This window comes from Juglans regia, chromosome 1 (assembly GCF_001411555.2).
Source record: "Juglans regia cultivar Chandler chromosome 1, Walnut 2.0, whole genome shotgun sequence".
Lineage (NCBI taxonomy): Eukaryota > Viridiplantae > Streptophyta > Magnoliopsida > Fagales > Juglandaceae > Juglans > Juglans regia.
This window is the reverse complement of record NC_049901.1, coordinates 36,106,530-36,127,662: the sequence shown is the minus strand read 5'-3', so window position 1 is coordinate 36,127,662 and position 21,133 is coordinate 36,106,530. Positions and strand designations below refer to the sequence as shown.

At 35.5% G+C, this 21,133-nt stretch overlaps 1 protein-coding gene across 2 annotated transcripts; it reads right to left on the bottom strand.

Moving 5' to 3' along the window:
* Positions 1 to 3,642: 3,642 nt before the first annotated feature.
* LOC109009420 lies at positions 3,643 to 7,486 on the bottom strand. Of its 2 annotated transcripts, none has more exons than XM_018989878.1 (6): positions 7,245 to 7,486; positions 6,600 to 6,837; positions 6,416 to 6,468; positions 5,158 to 5,350; positions 5,004 to 5,053; positions 3,643 to 4,249 (listed from the first exon to the last, which is right to left on the bottom strand). In XM_018989878.1, the coding sequence occupies exons 1-6, from the start codon at positions 7,285 to 7,287 to the stop codon at positions 3,924 to 3,926; spliced, it is 903 nt and encodes a 300-aa protein (XP_018845423.1). In that variant the 5' UTR covers positions 7,288 to 7,486; the 3' UTR covers positions 3,643 to 3,923. The 2 variants fall into 2 exon arrangements, with proteins under 2 accessions (XP_018845423.1, XP_018845430.1); XM_018989885.1 differs by having other exon boundaries at positions 5,161 to 5,350.
* Between the last annotated feature and the right edge of the window lie 13,647 nt (positions 7,487 to 21,133).

The window sequence follows — 21,133 nt, the reverse complement described above, 5'->3', positions numbered from 1 at the left end:
TATTAAAAAATAATATTCTAACAATATTTTATCATCTCAACTCAACTCAACTCAACTCACTTCAACATCCAAACACAACCTAAGTCATTGCTGGTGCTACTGTTCAGTTTGACCACCCGCCTGACTTAAATACTAATTAAATAAGTTAATAAAATTGGAAAGAAAGTGATTTTATAATTTTGTATGATGGATTTGACACATTCGATATAAAGTTGACTTATGTTAATTTAAAAATAAATAAATAAATCTATACTTTAAATCTAAAAAAGTTATATTTTTGTAGTTAATATTTAAGTGATTGATATATGAAACCACTTAAAATGTATCATATCAATAAATATGGTTAAGGACAATAGTATTTAAGATAACAAGAGCCTCGTTTTGTTACGCAAAGAAATAATCTTGGGAGAAGTTACTGTTTGGGAGCAGTTACTGTACACACTCTATGTGGTATCATCTCAACCATTCATTTGGAGAGAAGAAATTAGTGGACTATAGTGTGTGCATTGTGTGCACTACTACAGTGGATGCTATATAGCACTACTCGTTACGTAAATCATCTTATCTTATTTTATTTTATCATATCTAATCATTATAATTTTTCTAAATTTCTATACAAAATATAATAAACAATTCAACTTTTTCAAATTTCAAAATAAAAATTATATTAAAAAATTATATTCTAATAATATTTTATTTAATTTTTAAATTTCATCTTGTCTCATCTCATCTGTATAACCAAACGAGACAATTTTGCTCAAATTGGTTTAAAGATAGATCTAATTTCACATTTTATCAAGGTGGGGGTTTGCTAGCCATGGAATTTTATTTATATTAATGATAGAGTCGGGCTACTCTATAGCTCAGAGTAGTCCGTTCAAGTTGACCGTTTGTTATTTTTTTGATTTTTTTCTTTTCTTTTTATATTTTTTTAATATATTTAAATATTTTAAAAAAATAAAAAAATATCACAATATACTTAAAATTATTTTCTTAATTACTAAATAAAAAAGAATAAAAATAAAAAGTTGCCAAGCAGTTAAATTGAGTGGTACAACTTAGAAGGCAAAATAGTTTTTTCCTTAATAATAATCCAAGGATGGGCCAGGAAACTCCATTGATCTTATCCTCCTCCTTTATGACCGAAGAATTGGTTGATTTACAGTAGGTATGATCATATAAATATAACCAATTTGAAAGTGACTGTTGGATGCAACTTGCACCCAAACTAACATGCATGTAGAAAGTGCAGCTTTTTCCACCTTTTTCTGTCAACAAATGCGACAAATAGGCTTAGATGTGTATACAAGAAGTGGATGACAAGGCTTAAACTCGAAGTTAGCAAAAGCAACCCAATTCCGAGATTTAGGACCAGAGAGAGAGAGAGAGATGTGGGCAAAAGCTCCGGATTTTTTTATATTAGATAAGAAAAAAGATAGGTTATTGTCTTTTTACTATTTATTTATTATTTATTATTTATTTTGTATTTGATTTTTTTTCATTTTCTATTTTATTTAAAGATTAAGGAAGTGAATATTAATAAAATTATATATTTTTTTAATTTTTTCTTGATGGTTAAGAATGTTAAAAAAATATTTTAAAAAAATGATAAAAAAATAAAAAATTTGAAATGAACTATGAGTAGTAAATGGATAGTAATATAGTAGTAAGCCTATCACTATCCGATAGGGGTGAAAACCAACTCTTTTGTCGCGATTTTTGAGCAAAATCAACGCCGACCGATATGTGAAAAAGGGGTGGAGCAACCGACCGTAACCGGTTGATGGTAGTAAAATCGGCCAGCATAGTTTCAACTGGTTGCCGTCGGTTCATTGGTGTGAATATCGGTTCCAACACTCAATAAATTTCTCAACACTCAACAATACAGATTCAACAATAAACATCAACTATACAGATCCAAACAATAAACATCAAGTTGATTTCATCAACTATCCCATGAGAGAGAGACAGAGAGACAGAGAGAGACGAAAGGGAGATGAGAGACAGAGACCTGAGAGGTTGAGATAGAGGCTCTGAGAGCCCGAGAGGGAGAGGGAGATGGCATCACTGCATCGGAGAGAATATGGCATCACCGCATCGGAGAGGGAGTTGGCATCGCCGCATCTGAGAGGGTGGATGCCTCTAGGGAGAATCTGAGTGAGGGGGAAAAACTTTCAAAATGAAGAATGAGGAATAATGACTTGTAGGGGTCTTTTACCCTAATTCAAAACGACGCTAAACACGGTGCTATTTCATTTTTTTTTTTTTTATAGCCTACATTTCAAAAATTACGTCGTTTCTTATACGTATAATTGGGAAAAAAAAGAAGAAGAAGAAGAAAATAGCTAATGTCGGCTGGTTTAGCATTTTTGCCCTAGGTCGAATTGGAACTGAACCGACCGACGTCAGTTTTGCTTAATTCCTGCCGCCGGCTGACCGATTCTCTGCCGCTTCTGTGCTCCGGTGACCGGTCTGAGTCAGTCCTAGCCGGTTTAATGGTTTCTTGTACATATTGGATAATAAGACTAATTGAAGGAGGCCGAAGTACTTTTGTAATTCACGTGCAAGTTTGTGATTGACAGAAATATGCACATGTTTCTGCACAAATTGGGATAGATATGATGCAGACAACCAAAGAGTCTTCGAAGTGGGAAACTTCCTTAAATTTGAACTATTTGAGAATGAGTTATCAATGACAGAGGTGCTCTACTGATAGAAACACGGAATTCATTTTCAAAAAAGAAAAACCTTCTGCATCTTATGTTGTATAGTCTTAGGCTGCAGTGTTTGGTCCGATTATCCAAAACATAATAAATGGTTACCAATATGATTGAGATAGAAATCTGCACAAATTGAGAGAGATAAGATGCAGACGCATACCAAACAAAGTCAAAGAGTCTTAACTTCCTTAACGTCTGACTATTAGAGAATGAGTTAGATAGAACTATTCTACTAATACAAAAGCAGAATTTATTTAGATTGTGTTTGGATGTTGAGTTAAGTTGAGATGAGTCGAGTTATTTATGATATAGTGAGTTGAGATGATAGAGTGAGTTTTGTTGAGCTTACCTAAGATGAGAGTATGGCCTCGTTTGTATTCGTAACCCATCTCAACTCATCTTATCTCATTATTACAATTTTCTCAAATTTTCACACAAAATATAATAAACAATTCAATTTTTTCAAATTTCAAAACAACTTTCTCAAATTTTTACACAAAATATAATAAATAATTCAATTTTTATTCTACTATTCACAAATCATCTCAACACATCTCAACTCATCTCTGAATCCAAACCACTCCTATGTGTTTAGATGTTAAGATGAGTTTAGATGTATTTATAAAATGTTGAAAAAGATTGTAAATCCTGCGTATAAAGAGGTGTTGAGTTAAAAAATATTGTGAATCTCGCGTATAAAGAGATTTTAAATTGAATGATGTTTAATGATTTGAGAATTGTATAATTGAATGTTGGGCTAGGCTTAAATTTGAACTCAACTCAAATGAGCTTTAGCTGCTAGCCTGCTTCCATGTTCCAAATGTATTAAAGATAATATTTTTCATCTTATTTTATAGACTCCACCAATACGATGTAGCATTGGGTAAAATTATCCAAAACAAAGCAAATGGGCTACCAATACTGAAGTAACAACTTGTCCCAATATACACTTAGCTATAACCAGATCAATCAGAAAACTTAATAAAACATTTGGCAAATAAAACCCGGAAAATATCAACAGATATACATTCTTGGGGCAGCAAATTCAGTAATCAACAGACAAACAATGCATCCATGTGGTCGATTTGGCAGAGTGAGTAGTCAAACAGCTTATAAACAGGTTCCATGTCTATTGTGTGGTTGTATTTGGAAATTGAACAACTAGAAAAACATGCAAGAATTGAAGTTCACCACAATTCACAACTAATCATTCTTACTACCCCGAGGAGAGCAGACTTTTTCCAACATTCTTCCAATAAAGGCCTCAAACCCACCTTCCTTTTGCAAGGACACAGAATTTCCCTGATCTTTCTTGGAATGAATTGTTTCAACAACGGCTTCAATTTCTTCTTTTGCCCTTTCAAAAACATTTGGACCTTTCACATCATTAATTGGGGTTCTCTCATCAAGATCATCCCTTGTTCCGTGAGTTTCTTTATGATGGTAGTGTGATGATTTATGATGGTGTGTGATCGTTTCAATCTTTTCCTTGGCTCTCTCAATAAGATTGGGCCCCTTGACATTGTTCTCTGACAACATAAAAAGCATCAAACCAAGAAGATTGAGTTTAGAATTGAACTCTCTATACAAAAAACAAGAAGCCAACAAGCAACAATGCAGAGAAGAATAAGTTTTATCGACACAAGATGTGGTCAGGGCTAATTAAAAGAATGGTGGAAGTAATCTAATAACTACTATTTGACTCCCTCAAACTGCCTGTAGAGTATAAATAGGACTAGAGACACCTAGAGAGGTTTGTATGAGTTCATAAATAAACTTCTTAAAAAAAAAAAAAAAAAAGAATGAAAGACCATGATACCTGAACACTTTTTCAATAACTCATCATAAAGCATGCACAAAACTTTGACCCCAGTACATGACAAGATACACAACAGAAATACTAAAAAATAACGAAAAGCGAGAGCGAAATAAAACAAAAATTCAACAAATCCAAAAGAAAAGGGGGCAATTTGATGCTGCCCCCAATCATAAAGCAGTCTCAATAACAAATTCATCAAATTTAATCTTGCTGCCCTCAGAAATTCAAGAATTGCAAAGCCTGGATGATAATGGAAAATGTGAAAGAAGGAGAAACTAAGAAATGCCATACAAACATTTTCAGTATAAATCCATAGACTTGCTGAAGCCATAATTTCTTGTCTTCCTTTTAAGTAAAACAAAGACCATCATTTGGTTATTTTGTAAACTGACCTTGTCTCATTAGTTTATACGAACATCCCTACAAATATTATATGACAAGTAATGTTTCACAAAATATTATACCTGATAGAAAATCCACTTCATCCTTTTTGGATTCCGTCTTAGTTTCAGCCCTGCAATTACATTCAAGTAAAACACAATGAGAAAACAATCCAAGCATATCAAAAAGTTAATCTTCAACCCTTGATTTAAATTCAATGGAGAACAAGATTCAGACTGCCTTTCATGAGCTGGAGAATCTTTCTTGGGATGAATCGTTTGGACAAGAGCCTCGAACTCCTCTTTTGCTCTGTCAAACACATTTGGAGCTCTAACATCATCTAATGGGGTGTTCTCGTCTATTTCAATTCTCTTGCCATGAATCTCTTCTTTTTCTCTTCCAAACAAATTTGGTCCTTTTACTTCTTCATCTGATAGCAAACATAGAAATGATATATTCCCACATACATATGTACAATACTTGTTTTGGACTCTATAAATACTTAAATATCACAAGAAGTGTTCCAAAAATAAAAGCCTTCAAGAAAAATAGATTGGTTCAAAATAGTTAATTCTCAGATTGTTAAACAATAATAGTTCATACATACTTCAAAAATGGCAAATCATGATGAGAATGATAGAATAAAGAATGGTTAATTAAGAAACTATCAAGAAATAAGAGATTGAAGAAAACCCATCTCCCAATAAGTTGTGGCTGCTAATATTGTTGTCAGACAATATCAAAGCATAAAAGTAAGAAAATTAAGTTTGGGCTTTGAACTCTTTACACAAAGAAGGAAGCCAATCAGCAGGAATGTGGGGAAGGCATGAAAAGCCTTATCAAGGCATGATATGATCAATGTCAAGTACAAAGAATGGTGAAATCCACAAGGTGCTCATAGAATACAAGCAGGAATAGAGACCACCTAGAGAGGTTTGTATAGTATTCATAAATAAACTTCTTGGACATGAAAATATTCAGAATAAAAGACCATCGGACTTGAACATGTTTTCTATAATTCATTATAAAATAGTGTTTAAAAGTGTGACCTGGGAACATGGCAAGATATACGAGAGAAATTCTTAAAAGAAAAAGGAAAGTGAAACTACGATCTCAAACTTAATAAATCCAATAAAAAAGAAACAAATCCAAGAACGAGGGAAGGGAGGCAATCAGATGCTGCCCGAATCATAACGCAGCCTCAATAACAGAACTCTTAAAATTTCATCATTCAAAACTTTTTGCATTCATAAATTCAAGCACTGTGAAGCGTGGATGATAATGGAAAATGTGAAAAAATGAGAAAGTAAGGAATGCCATACAAACAGTTGCAGTAAAAAACCATAAAATCTTGAGGCCATATTGCCTGCTTTCATTTTATAGTAGAACAAAAACAATCATCTGGCTTTCATGTAAACTGACTTTGACACATTAGGTTATACGAACACTCCCTAAAAACATTATAGGGCAGGTAATTTTTCTCTAAATATTGTACCTGATAGAGAATCTGGTCTATCCTGTTTAGACTCTGCCTTAATAGTTTCATCCCTGCAATAACACATTTAGAAAAAATAAAAAAATAAAAAAAAAACATACTGAGAAGCAATCAAAGCATGTAAAAAAAACTAATCTTTGCTCCTTGATTTAACTTCAACGGAGAATAAGAAAATTCAGATCACCTTTCATGGGTTGGAGAATCTTTCTTGTAATGGATCGTTTGGACGAGAGCCTCAAGCTCCTCTTTTGCTCTGTCAAACACATTTGGAGCTCTAACATCATCTAATGGGGTGTTCTCGTCTATTTCATTTCTCTTGCCATGGGTTTCCTTATGATGGTGAGGCAATTTCTCAGAGTGCAAAATTGCTTGAATCTCTTCCTTCGCTCTTCCAAGCAAATTTGGTGCTTTTACTTCTTCATCTGCTAGCAAACAAAGCCATTATATATTCCTACGTACATAGATATGCATATTTTTGGCCTCTGTCCATACGGCAATAATCAAAGGAATGGTTCCAGAAATGAAAGCACGAGAAAGAGAGATCGGTTCCCTTTATGACACAAAATAAGTTAATTCTCGGACTTTTCAACATCAATAGAACATGCGTACTTCGACGATCATTTGATTCCATCAGAATGTTTTAAACCACCCATTTCTCCTAAGATTCCAGATTTGCATTTTGCAATCAAACCCAGTACTAGAAAACTACGAAAAGAAAAACTGTTCCTTTCCAAACGAAAGAAAATGGACAACTCTAAATCATTTGAAAAATGGCATTTTCTTTTACCATAAGGGTATCAGGAACAATATGGGAATGAGAAAATCGTACCTAACAGAGAGTGTGTCATTGGGTCTGGTCTGGATTCCGCCATCAGAGTTTGTGGGCACAGAGGCTGAGATTTGGAAGGATATGATGGTTTGAAAGTTTTGCTTAGAAGTTAGAACGGCTGTTCGAGTGTACGCTAAACAATGGGGAAGGGATATATTTCGAAAGGTGGGTTGGCGTATGCCAGACTCGACCAAGAAAATATTCGGCCTACCTACCCAAAAGTGCGAGGCCGCTCGGATGCGTAACGGAAAATGCTACTTTGCCCAGTTTGTTCTTCTTTTGATCGTTTATATATTTAATTATTTTTTATTTAATAGTTAAGAAAATCATTTTTAATGTTTTGATATATTTTTTATTTTTAAAAAATATAAAAAGAAAAGAATAAAAAAGTAAAATGCAGAATTTGTACCAGTGGCACACTAGCATCACTCAACAAAGATAGCCATAAACTAAGGAAAATGCTACTTGCCCCGCTGGGGCACCTGCTGGGCCTGTAGTATTTTTTTATTTAGTTTATTTAATTTTTTTTATATAGATATTTTTAATAATTTAAAATATTTTAAAATATAAAATAAAAATTATAATATTATTAAAAAATATTTTTTTAATCATAAAATAGAATAAAAAATAATATTTATTCTACTTCATGATTAAAGAAGTATTTTTTAATGATTTTTTTTTACTTTCTGATTAAGGAAGTATTTTGTAATTATATTTTAAATTTATTTTATTTTTTAAAATATTTTAAATTATTTAAAATGGACATGCTTACGGTCTCATTGGAGGCTCCGATTGGGTTTAACATGTACTTTTTTATGTGTATTTTTTTAATTTATTTTTTATATTAATTTTTTTACACTTTTAAATCTTTTTAAAAAATAAAATAAATTTAAAATATCATTAAAAAACACTTCCTTAATCATAAAGTAAAAAAAAAATCATTAAAAAATACTTCCTTAATCACGAAGTAAAATAAAGATTATTTTTTATTCTATTTTATGATTAAGAAAGTATTTTTTAATAATATTATAATTTTTATTTTATTTTTTAAAATATTTAAAATTATTAAAAATATCTATATAAAAAAATTAAATAAACTAAATAAAAAATGCTACAGGCCCAGCGGGAGCCCCAGCGGGGCAAGTAGCATTGCCCATAAACTAATTTTAGAACTCTATCCCAAGAAACGTTGCCGTTTAAATTACAAAAAATATTTACTTCACATAAATCTTATTCAATAGAGTTTATAGACCACGTGATTTAATGTGATTCACCAAACTGTAAAGTTCTTTTTATTCTAAAATAAATCTAACGTATTACATTAAATCTTATCAATGTGTACATTTTCTTGTCTAAGATTTTTGTGTAAACCTAAAGTTATTATATAAATATATTATTAAATCACCACTTAATTCAAAATTTTAAATTTATAAGAAGTGGTGAAACACCATTTTCAGATTTTTGCAATGATAATGCTTGATTTTATGTGGAGGCAACGAAAGGATATTGTTCACAATCATGCATCTATCTTGATTAGAAAAGTAACAATCCAGCTGGCCAAGATGTACTAAGCTTATAAACAAGCATGTGGGCATAAATAAAAAATCCATAAAAATTAAATTGGCTATCTCCACCTCCGAACCAATGGAGTTTCTCCTTTGATGCCGCAATAAGACTCTTTCTCTACATCATCAGTTATATGTCGAGACTCAACAAGCAATATATTGGAAATATAGACCTCAGAAATTTCAACAACCAATCCAATCCTAGTAGAAGCCTTAACAGCTCTTCTGGCTTCACAATTGGCAAAAACACTCCACAAGAGACCATCGGTTCTGGAAGGAGGTGCGCAACTTATTATAGATGCAATCACGAATGAAGCTCCTCCACCAATATGGCAAATAACTCCAATTATAGATGATATACATCAAAACCTTTACACCTAAGATGATTTGAGAGTAATCAAAATACATCGATCACAAAATCAATGTGAGCGTTCTATGGCGCAAGGAGCAGCGTCCAATTTAGTTCTTGTTCATATAATCCTGGATAGTATTCTTAGATGTTTCTTATATTTTGACAGTGACAAAGACCCTCATTGAGACATTAAGTACCTCTTATTATTATTTCTTAGTATTAAGCATGCTTGATTAGGACAAAAATTGTTCAAATTATGACACATCAATTAATATTTAACGCATTTTAAAGTGATAAATGCTTTTTTTTTTAATTTTTATATTTTCTTTATTCCTAAATATATTCTTTGCTTCATTTTTTTTCTCTATTTTTTACAACCATTTTTATTACGTGTGACGTCATAAAGTTACTTGTTTCCAATCAAGAGGCTGACGAAAACTAAGACAGTCTCGATTTTCTAATAATGAAAAACCCACATATCAAATTTATAAAATAAAAAACGGATATATCATATATCTTGACATCAAAGAGTCGAGAGACACATGTGCATTTCATAATAAATAACTTAATGGTGTCTTTAGATGACTGGATTTATTGGGGAGTTTATATTAGGTTTTTAAATTCCAAATCCATTGTTAATAGATATATTCATTTCATCAAGTGAAAATAGAGATATTCATTTGATCAATTTCTTTTTTAAAATTGTTATATATTAAATCCTCATTCCAATTCTATTTTATTGTAATGATGTGATATTATTCATCAACTATTAAATTTATAAATCTAAAAAATTAAAATTAAAATTAATCTAATGATTGAAATTGAATTTTTTTTTTCTTTATAATGATTTTAATTAGACTCTAATTATACAATTTACTAGTTCTTTTGAAATATGAATCCAAAGATTACTTCTTTCCTTCCTTTCTTTATAATCTTAGTTTATCTTTATTTCTAAATATTTTCTTTACTTCTATTTTTTATTATTATTTTTATACCTACGTTTACAATCCGCGACATAATAAGTTGTTTTCAAAACAAAGGCCCTGCCAAGCTGCGCTACACCCTTTTGAATTTCTACGATGGTCACTTTAGAGAATCACTACTTTGTTTTCACCTCCGGTTCCTCTATCGATATAATATTTCTCGTAATTTCTTCTTTTTGGTATTTTTGATTTATACACTCATCATCATCACAGATTTTTAAAATTTCAATATCAGAGAGTTAAAAAACGCACATGGGTATAATAATAAATTCAAAAATGACAGAACATAGTATGAGGTCAAGAGAAATTAAAATCCTTGTCCATATTTTATAATCAATCCTGCTATAGGTACCCGCCGTTGGGTACTTTTGGAGAATCAGCTAAGGTGGCCAATGCCACATCAGCAGATATTATTGTTAAAAAAAAAATGATTTCAGAAGTAGAAATCAAACCCGCCAAAATCGATCCCCCATCACATAAGAAGCAAGGCATTCTGTGCCGTCAAACCCCTATCGTAGAAGATCATTGACCATTCCTCATATTTTGCATCTACCAGTGTTGGGTGCCGTCGAAGAAATTAGCTCCATTGTGCCGTCAAAGAAATTAGCTCTGGCGTTGTCTCTATTTTTCTCGTTGTGCATTCTGTGTGGAATATGTTTGTTCACTCAATGTTGTTTGGAATTATGGTATTTCAAAGCTAGAATCAGAGGAATGAATGTGCTTCTTTAAGCTAATTGCAACTAGAGTCAGAGGCTCCAAAGATGAGCAAAGTCTCTGCAAACTATCCACCATCATAGCTTCCACAATTACACGGCACATAAAGCTGATCATTAAGAAATGGACTCCCAAAAGAGTAACTCATTCAGTGAAACAATTGTAGATAACAAGCATCGCCAAAGCCGGAAACTTTGGCTTCTTTGACCCAGGAACATGCACTGCAACATCCTCCAATATTCCCCGCTCATAGCCTTTCTTCTCCACTATTTTACTCCTTGAAGTTTCCATCCCATCTGACAACATGTTTATAGTTTTATCGAGAAAATACAATTACTAAAAAAGCTCACAGAAGCAACAAAACTTCAAGTTTCGCCCAAAAAACAAATGTCTGATATTTTGAGAAATTCTAGATCTGGGTAATGCATGATAGATCTGATTGATCAGTCTAGGAAAGATCTAAATTAAAATTTTATGTAATAGCAAAGACGGAGAAAATGAGAAGAAAATGCAAACCAATATATGAGAAGTCCCTATCTTCGTGTTTCATCTGAATCTGTTTCGTGGGTATACGAAAGGGAGAGCTGCGTTGTTTCAGATGAGAAGAAGATGCAAAAAAAAAAAAAAAAAAAAATCAAAACAGAAAATGAGAAGAAGAAGATGAGCTTCGTGGTTCTCTGTAGAGGTACAAGAGAAGAAGATGACATCAGTCTTCGTCAGTTCCCGAAGCTTGCTGCATTTCACCTAGCCGAATTCGACAAAACGTCCCGTTTTATTTTTACACGTGGATGGATGTGTACGAGGGGTTCCCATCCTCTGGTGCAAGTAGAGTTTTTCTTTTATAATTAATTTTAGGTAGAAAATTAATTAATAAAGTATAGGAGGGATCTTACCCTTACCTTTAACTAAGGAGATAAGACATATTTCAAAGACTTTGTAAAGTTTTTCTTTATGAGAAATAAACTTCATTTCATTCAATGAAACAGAAGTTACAGCTGTGACTGATAAATACAAGGAAAAACCCAGATTACAAGCCAAAATACTCATTTGTTTGGGGCTTCCCCACACACAATTGTTTTTGTGACGAGCATTGTCTTAACTTCTATAAGCTCTCTAATGACAAAACCTTCTGAGATATGAGACTTTGTAAGAATAGAGGTTTCAATTCTGGTTTGTCTGAAAATATAACACTCTGTAAAAACAAGATAACCAACAAGGAGACTGTAATGGCGCATGAAGGACACGCGCCACGCCAGGAGTGTGTCAGTGTTAAAACCCCTAGAAAGGTGGCCTCAGGACAAGCCTCGACACTGCCCTTGGAAGGAAAGGGCGGCACCATGGCCAGCCTACACGCATGCCTTGGCCTACGTGTTCACACGAATGGGGCACCCAGCATGCAGGCTAGCAAGGTTAGTAGATGCGCGCTGCACAAAGCGCTGCCTGGTATGCGCATGCCCAAACGTATAGCCCTGCACTACACGCCCATGCGCACGGTACTACGCACACCCCTGCGCGTGCCCCTGCGCACGCGCCTACGTGCACACGACCCTACGCGCAGCCAAGCGTAAGGCCTTGGGCGCGCAGGCCCCTGCATGTACCCCATGCCGCATGCCAGCAAGGTTAGTGGCATGCCTTTGCAAGCATGCCATCCAGCGCACGGCTCCAGCCCGTGCCTTGCAAGCTAGGCCAGTGGCATGCCCATCAGGCATAACATCCCGCGCATGGCTCCAGCCAATGCCTTGCAGCCCAACGCCCAGGCACCAGCCTAGGCCATGCAGCACGCACACTTGGCTCACCATCAGCAGGCCTTGCATGGCACTAGGCCATGCCCATCAGCATGCCCGTGCATGGCACCATGCCATACCCATCAGCAAGCCATGATGTGCCATCTAGCCATGGACCAACCCGAAGACCACCATGCACAATTCTAGCCCACCATGGGCTCGTGCATGCCACGGCCAAGCTTGGTCCATGCCACTATCCTATTTCTTTTTGTTTATTTTATTATTATTTATTTCCAAATGACCTATTGCAGATTTTCAATTTGTAACTCTTATATATAGACCACCCTTAGTCTTTTCTTTTACATCTTTTGACAAATTCTTTTTGGACAACTTTATTCTTGAGATTAACTATTTCGGTGCTTAGCACTTGGATTCTTTAGGGTGCAATTCGTGAATTCCTAAGGAGAGAATCACACTTTGCAATTCATGAATAAGTGTGATTCGGTTCATCAATCTTATGAGTATTATTCATTCATTCTCTTATCTTCCATTTTCTCTTCATTGTTCTTATTAATTTATGTGAGTTGGTCTTGAATTGTTCTTGAGACTACATTGTGTTCATCTTATGTTCATTGTCGTGATCATCCCATTGCATCCTTTGATCCATCCAAACACTTAGTGTCGCCCACTTTAGTGTTTGCCCTAATCCACATTCCATAAATAGCCTTGCTGCCAACTCCATATAACCCTAGCCAAACCCTCCTTTCCATACACGACACTTCCATATTTGCCCTTCTTCCATTCCCTTGTGCCCTAGCCGAAACCCTCAACTCTCCCTAAGGAAACATTTTCCTTTTAGGAGTCTTGACCTTCCCAATTCAAATCCCTTGATTTAAGGAATTGATCATCATCTTCAATCCCTTAAATCCCTCATCCCTTAAATCACTCAAATCAATTTTGACTTTCCCAATTAGCTCCACCGAATCCTCTAAGATTCCTATCACTTAGGAATATTTCCATAATTCCTTCCAAACACCAATTTCGGCAACCCTAGTTGCCTTGTCACCCGAAACCCTAGCCTCCATCTCCCTTGGGCGACAACCCTAATTCTCCTTAGCCAATTTCGGCAACCTCAATTGCACCATACCCGAAACCCTAGCCTCACTACCACTCATTAACCTTAGCTCCACCTGCTTGGCGCCACACTCAAAGAACAAACCCTAGCCGTCCACTTTGAATTGCAAGCCCTAAACACTTAGCCTACCCATTTCCACCATCATTCCACCACCAAATACCTACCCATTATTGAAGGCCAAGCAAATTGGCAAGATCACTCGGTCACCATCATCACCAAGACGAGCTTGTGGGCTTAATGTTTAGGGACAAGACCGAGGCCCCTATCATTAATTGGTGCTTTCATGGAAAGGTCCATCTTGCTTGGTGTTTTTGAGAAGTTCTCACTTCTCCATGAGGTAAACGATGCGTTAACTCAAACTTTGTGAATTGGTTAGGGGAGTCCCTCGTTGGATCCCATTGATTATATTTGTGATTGTGAAATACGAAGTTTGGGGGTTGAGGTAGAGGACATAGTAGTGTTCTTGAAGGGATCGACCACCCTTGAAGGTGGGGGATCCGACGTTGGACATTGTGCAAGAGGGGTCGACCACCCTTGAAGGTGGGGGGACCCAAGGTTGGACTTTTGAGCCGTGATCAAGCTCCACCAACCTTGTGTTGTCCAAGCCGTGGCAAGACTCAGTTGCGAACTCAGTTTGTAAGCCAATTTGTAAGACCAGTTGCAAGACTCAGTTGCAAGTTTGAAGAGCCATGAACCTGGAAGTGCATGAGACCATGGATCAAGGTGTTTCCAATCGGGAATGCATTGAGGCCTTGGAAGAGAACGCCACAAGGCTTACCAACATCCCTAGTGAGGTTAACACTACACTAGCCGAACTAAGGATGGCCTTGAATGCTACCACTCGTGAAATCAAAGAGAATAGAAGGGCGATGGACGCCATGAGATGTGATAACAATGCAAGCCTTGAAAGGCTTAAGAGAAGATTGGTCGAGACCAAGGGCCAAGGGGTACCACCAATTTCGAATGGGCAAAGGGAAGAGGTCTTTGTTGATGGAGCTGAAATGAGTGTCACGAGTTTCATACATGAGCAACCAAGACCCGAGTATAGATGCAACATACCAGTTTTGGTTTTAGGGTATATAAGTAATTTTTCTAGTAAACTTTTTATTTTAGAATTTATATTATTATGATTATAGTTTTATCAGAAATTTATATTTACTTTATCTTTATATTTTCTATTATAGTTAATATTTAAGATTTGTTAGATTTTCGTTTTAATAAGGATTTCTAAAGTGTATCAGATTACATTTACTAGGGTTTTGTTTGAAATTTAAAGTTTTATTTTTCCCTCTAGGCCACCGAACCTCATCTCGATGTTAGCCTCTGTATATTCACTTAAAATCTCCAAAACCCGTAAACTTCATCCTTATTGTTTCAAATTTGAAATCCTAACCTCATACTCATCCTCATCCCTAGTTTGGTAAATCCGAGTCCTAATAGGAGACCAACTCTCATCAAAAAAATCCTATCCATCGTCTTTAAAATCCCACAAAGAATATATGTTTTAAACACACGAAAATACGAAGAAACTCACTTGTGCTTAAGCTTCTTCTCTGTCCAGCAATCACCGTAGCTTCCATCCCAATCACCCAGCGCCGCTATCGCCCTCAACCTTCTCTTGGTGAGTTCCTCTTATCGCAGAACCCCTCTCTCTCTATATTCTTTTGATTTTCAGTTAGTATTACGAAGACTAATTCATTTCTCTTTCTGAACTCCACGTTATTCAGAGCCCATTTTTCAACTTCACCGTCGTTGATATTCACAGATCTTTCGCATCAATTTGCATCAATTTTCCTCTCACGGTGAGTTGGTTTCTCCCTGTCGCGTGATACTTCTTTTCTTCAACGAAAATTCTCATTTCTGCGTTATCAGATATTTGCTTTTCATTAAAGCTTTGCACGTTTGTTTTCATTGAACTTACAAAACTGCCCTTCAATGAAATCTCTAGAAGCCTTGATTAGGTGCAATTCCCATTTCAGCCCTTAAAGTTTTAAAAACATGTTTTAAGTTGACGAAAAGTTTTGTGAAATGGGCTTGAGTTGTGTTATTACGTGGGCTCTACCTTTGTGATAATTTTATCCTAAAGTTTAGTAGTTTTATGAGCTGCACTCTGATGTTGGACTCGATATTTTTAAAGATGAATTTTACTTAAATAAACATATTAGTCATAGACCTATTTTATAAGAAAGTGTTTAAAGAATTGAAAATATATTTTAAAGTATACTTTTAAGTCTAATATTTTAGTTAATATTTCCTTTGTCAATTTAGTAGGATTTTAATAAAATTACTAAGTTAAGAATTTAATGGAATTTATTAAGTTTCTTATAAGATTTAACAATTATGTTGAGAAATGAAACTTAGTTTAAGAATTTAAGTTTTTATGAATTATTTTAAAATAGCTCGAGTATTTCTACTAAATTATAAATTAGTATTTTTAAGTAATTTAAATACTAGGAATTATTGACGTTAGTGTTAAACAAAATATTTGTTTGATTATCTTTTAGAATTCCAAATTTAGTTAAGTAAGATATTAGTATTTATTTATTTCCAAACAATTTAGTGATAGTTATTTATTGTATATAGATCTCAAGTTACGAAGTATTATTCAAGAAGAAACGCAGCAAGGTAAGTAATTTGATCATAAATTAGGATCATCACAGTTAGCTTATATGTATGTATATTTTAAGCCAGTTTATTGACAACCATTATTTATGAACCGCTTATGTCATGTGCAAGCATGTCATCCAGCATATCATACAATCATGTCATTCTGCATCATTTTTAAATTCAGAAATTATGATTTATGTATGTAATATGTCATGCATCTCATGTGTATAAGACACGTAAGCCATCTTAAATTCAAGTGTAAGATAAGATCAGATCAATTAATAAGATGACTATTCAGATGCATGGTACCAATGCAGTTCAGTTTCAGGGTGGTGTGCAAGTTACGAACTCAGTCGTGGTCCACCATAGTATGCTAGAATACTATCAGCGGTTCCCCTTGCTGCAGTGGGATGTGGGGCCAATGCACAACCTTGCACACAAGGTTAAGTGTGTTGGCCAGTCAGATAAATCAGTCAGTTAGTTCAGATAAATCAGTCATACATAACATAAGCATTAGCATGAACCATCATAAATTTTAAGCTCAGCATGAAAGTTCTTACGAAAATCTTATGTTTATTACGTTTACGTTGTGATAGATTTCTTACTGAGTCATCGACTCATTTTAGTTTATTTTCATGTTTTTAACCACCCAGGTGAAGATGATGATTACGAGCAGGCAGGCCAGGAGTAGAAGGAGCATTTTATTTTTAATTCAGACTTTCTAAAATAAAACATGTCTTTTATGACATGAATTTATTCAGTTTATTCATTTAATGTTTTTAGAAGAAAATTTTATTAGACCTTTTATTTCATAATAAATTTCAGTTTATTTTTTCAATTATGAAATTAGAGAATCTCTTGCCGGGTTTATTTTCATGAAAAATACGTGACACACCTAGCCTACGGGAAGGGAGTGTTACAATAGAAGAGGTGGGCGGATTGAGAATGAGCAAGTAGCCGTGGAAAGGTGGATACGTGATGATGTCCATCATTCTAGAAGCCCTAGTGTTTTGAGGAAATCTCAAGATGTGAGGTTTGACGTTCCAAGATATGAAGATCATAATGAGATCGAGTATGACTTTGGCCATGGAGGACCGAATGGTTATGATGGCCATGCCAATAGAAGACACTTCAATCATGGGAGAGAAAGAGACCATAGAAACCAAAGAGATGAGGAAGACCACTATGAGGATAGAGTTGGAAACCGGGCACATGACAAGGGACCAAGGAGGCCAAATGTGGATTTTCCTAAGTTCAATAGACAAGGAGGACCATTACTTGCACGTTTATGAAGTTCCAAGATAAGAGAGAGTTTTTACGGCATGTTTTTACCTTGAAGGAAGAGCAAGTAAATGGTGGCGTTGGCTTCGTGATCAATATGATAAGGAGAGAAAACGCCTAGGGTGGACGGCCTTTGAAAAAAAAAAAAGAATTCTTGATGCAATTTGGGCCCTCACCAGTTGTCAACTATCATGGGTAATTGGCCAAGTTGAAACAAGAAGGAAAAGTACACTATTTTATTCATGAATTTCGGCAACTCCAAACCTTTGTGAGGGGTTGGTCCGAAGAGGCATTAATTGGCACCTTTGTGGATGGGTTGAAACCTTGGCTTGCCAAGAATTAAAGTTAAAACAACCCACAAGATTGCAAGAAGTTATGAGGATGGCCGAGATATTGCAGGAGAGCACTCACATTGAGAAGTGTCATTCCAAGGACATGGTAAACCTTTGCAAACCAAAGTCCCTTGGAAAGGCAAGGAGGTAGAAGGGAGTGCATCAAAACCAAACCATATGAAGTGAAAAAGTTATCTAGAGAAGAGGTGCAAGAGAGAATCAAGAAAGGGCTTTCCTTCAAATGTGGTGACAAGTGAAGCAAAGAGCACAAGTGTAGGGCCGGTCAAGCATATGTGTTACTTGAAGATGAAACAAGTGAAGTTGAAGAAGATGGCCATGTTGAGACAACGAGTGAAGATTCGGAACAAAAGGAGGCCGAATCTAATGAGCCCCTTAGAGGAGGTTGAACTATCCTTGAATGCCATCTCGGGTGTACCTAGACCTACGTCCATGAGAGTGATGGCATGGGTGGAAAAATTTTAGTTGACTCTTTTGGTGGATAGTGGATCCACACACAATTTTATTAATGCCAATATTGTGACCAAGATTGGGTTGAAGCCATGTGCCGTTGAACTATTTGAAGTGAAGGTCGCCAATGGGAACAAGCTTAGATGTGAAGCACTTGTCAAAGAAGTGAAGATGAATGTGCAAGGTGTGAGGATTGTGGCTGACCTCCATGTGTTGCACTAGTGGGTCTTAATGTGGTGATTGGCAATGCTTGGCTCAAGGGCTTCGGAAGAGTCATTCATGATTACCACAATATGACTATGGAGTTTAAATTTGGCTTGAAGAAAAGAATGTGGAAAGCCTTGACATCAAAAGAAGTGAAAGCTTGTGAGGCCATCATGTTTGAAAAGTTGTGCAAAGGAGAGGCCTATTGTTTTGCCTTTATGGTGGCCAATGAAGTCTACTTGTGTAATGTGGAAAAGAGTGAAAAAGAAGGTAACAAAGATGAATGGAAGGGCTGCCCGTGGAGGTAAAAGAGGTTTTAGAAGACCATCGAGGAGTTCTAGAGGTGCCTTCTACTTTGCCACCATCTAGACTCTTTGATCACCGGATTGTGTTTGTTGATGAAAAGAAGCCGGTGAATGTTCCACGTTAGCGTTATGCCCATTTTCAAAAATGGGAGATAGAAAGACAAGTGGATGACATGTTGAAGAATGGCTTGATAAGGCCAAGTACTAGTTCATTTTCTTCCCCCGTGCTACTAGTGAGGACGAAAGATGAGACATAGAAATTTTGTACCGATTATAGAGCTTTTAATGAGGCCACGGTGAAGGATAGGTTCCCTATCCCAACCGTGGATGAGATGCTTGAAGAGCTTCATGGTGCAAGAATTTTTTCCAAGTTAGATTTGAGGGCGGGTTACCATCAAATAAAAATGAAGAGTGAAGATATACACAAGACGACTTTTAGAACACATTCCGGGCTTTTTTAGTATCTTGTGGTGCCGTTTGAATTGTATAATGCTCCATCCACATTCCAAGCCGCCATGAACACTATTTTCAAACCATTTTTTAGGAAGTTTGTCATAGTATTTTTTTATGATATTTTAGTCTATTCCAAGACTATTGAAGAGCACAAGAACCACTTGAGAATTGTGATGAAGATTTTGGAAGAGCAACACTTCTTCATTAAGGCTTCCAAATGTGCCTTTATGGAGAAGGAACTTGAGTACCTTGGTCACTTCATCTCGGGTGAGAGGGTGAAAGTGGATCAAAGAAGATTGAGGCCATGGTCGATTGGCCATTACCTAGTGATATTTCGGCATTGAGGGGCTTCTTGGAGTTGACCGGCTACTATAGGCGGTTTGTGAAGAATTATGGGCTTATTGCTAAGCCACTTACATCCTTGTTGAAGAATGACAATTTTGCATGGACCCAAGAGGCAAGAGAGGCATTTGATGAGTTGAAGAGGGTTATGACTACCACTCCCGTGCTTGCATTGTCAAACTTTGAGAAACCTTTTGAGGTATACACCGATACTAGTGGTGAGGGAATAGGGGCTATTTTGGTTCAAGAAAAAAGACCAATAGCCTTTATTTCCAAAGCACTTGGACCAATGAAAAAGGCTTGGAGTACTTATGTTAGAGAGATGATTGCGGTTATGCATGCCGTGAAGGTTAGGGGTGTTCATCCGGGTTCCAACCCGGGTCTACCCGAACCTGGAACAGGGTTTCAAACCCAGGCCGAAACCCAGACTAAGTTAGTCAAGGTCAGACTCGGGCCGGAACCCGGGTGAATCCAGTTTTTTCAAAACCCGGATTGAACCTGGTTTTTTTTTTTTTTTTTTTTTACAAAAGCTTTTTTATTATTAATTGGACTTCAAATATTTTGTCTCCATTTAGAATTTCAAATCATATTCTCAATACAACATATGCCTATAATATAACATGAGCCTATAAACAATTAATTAAACTTTTTAACTAAATGCATGTAAAAATAAAAAAAAATATTACAAAACACATACAAGATGCAATCAACAACATATTACACTGTTTGAACTAATTTGCTAAGAATATTACAAAATACATACATTGCTTTAATTAAACTCTAATACACAACAAATTATTTGCAAAAAATAAAAAAAATTTCCAGCAATTAGCTATTCTTCCAACAATCACATGATAGTGGTTTTGACAAGCTCTCTTGACTGAATCAGAAACTAGTATTTGATGTTGTTGCACGCCATATGGGAAAGGAGCATTTGTTACAACCTGTACATACTAGAAGCTTTAATGCAAGTTCCCAATCAATGAGCTTAAAGTTAATTAACCAGAAACAACTTCCATAACACATCATATTATTTGAACTGCCAATTAAGAAAATGGAACAAAAAAACTGAAAAAGGTAGAAAATGTGAATGAATGATGCACCTATTGATGCAACTTCTTCTGCATTAACCTTTTAGAAAATCAGTAAAATTGGCAGCTAAATTTGAAAATAAAAGCAAATAAACTTGTTCTTTAGATCATTCTTTGCTAAAAAAATACTGTTCATTAAAGACTTTCCAGCATGCATGGCCTACCAATGAATGGTATCAGGGATTTTCTCTTGAGCTTTCCCACTCAGATCCTGAGAAAAAGTTGCATTCATGGATATGGTCCTACCACCCCCCCCCCCCAATTAAATTTCTTGAAAGAGGAAAAATCATCTACAAGAATCTTTCAAAATTATTGGTACTTTTCAATCACAAC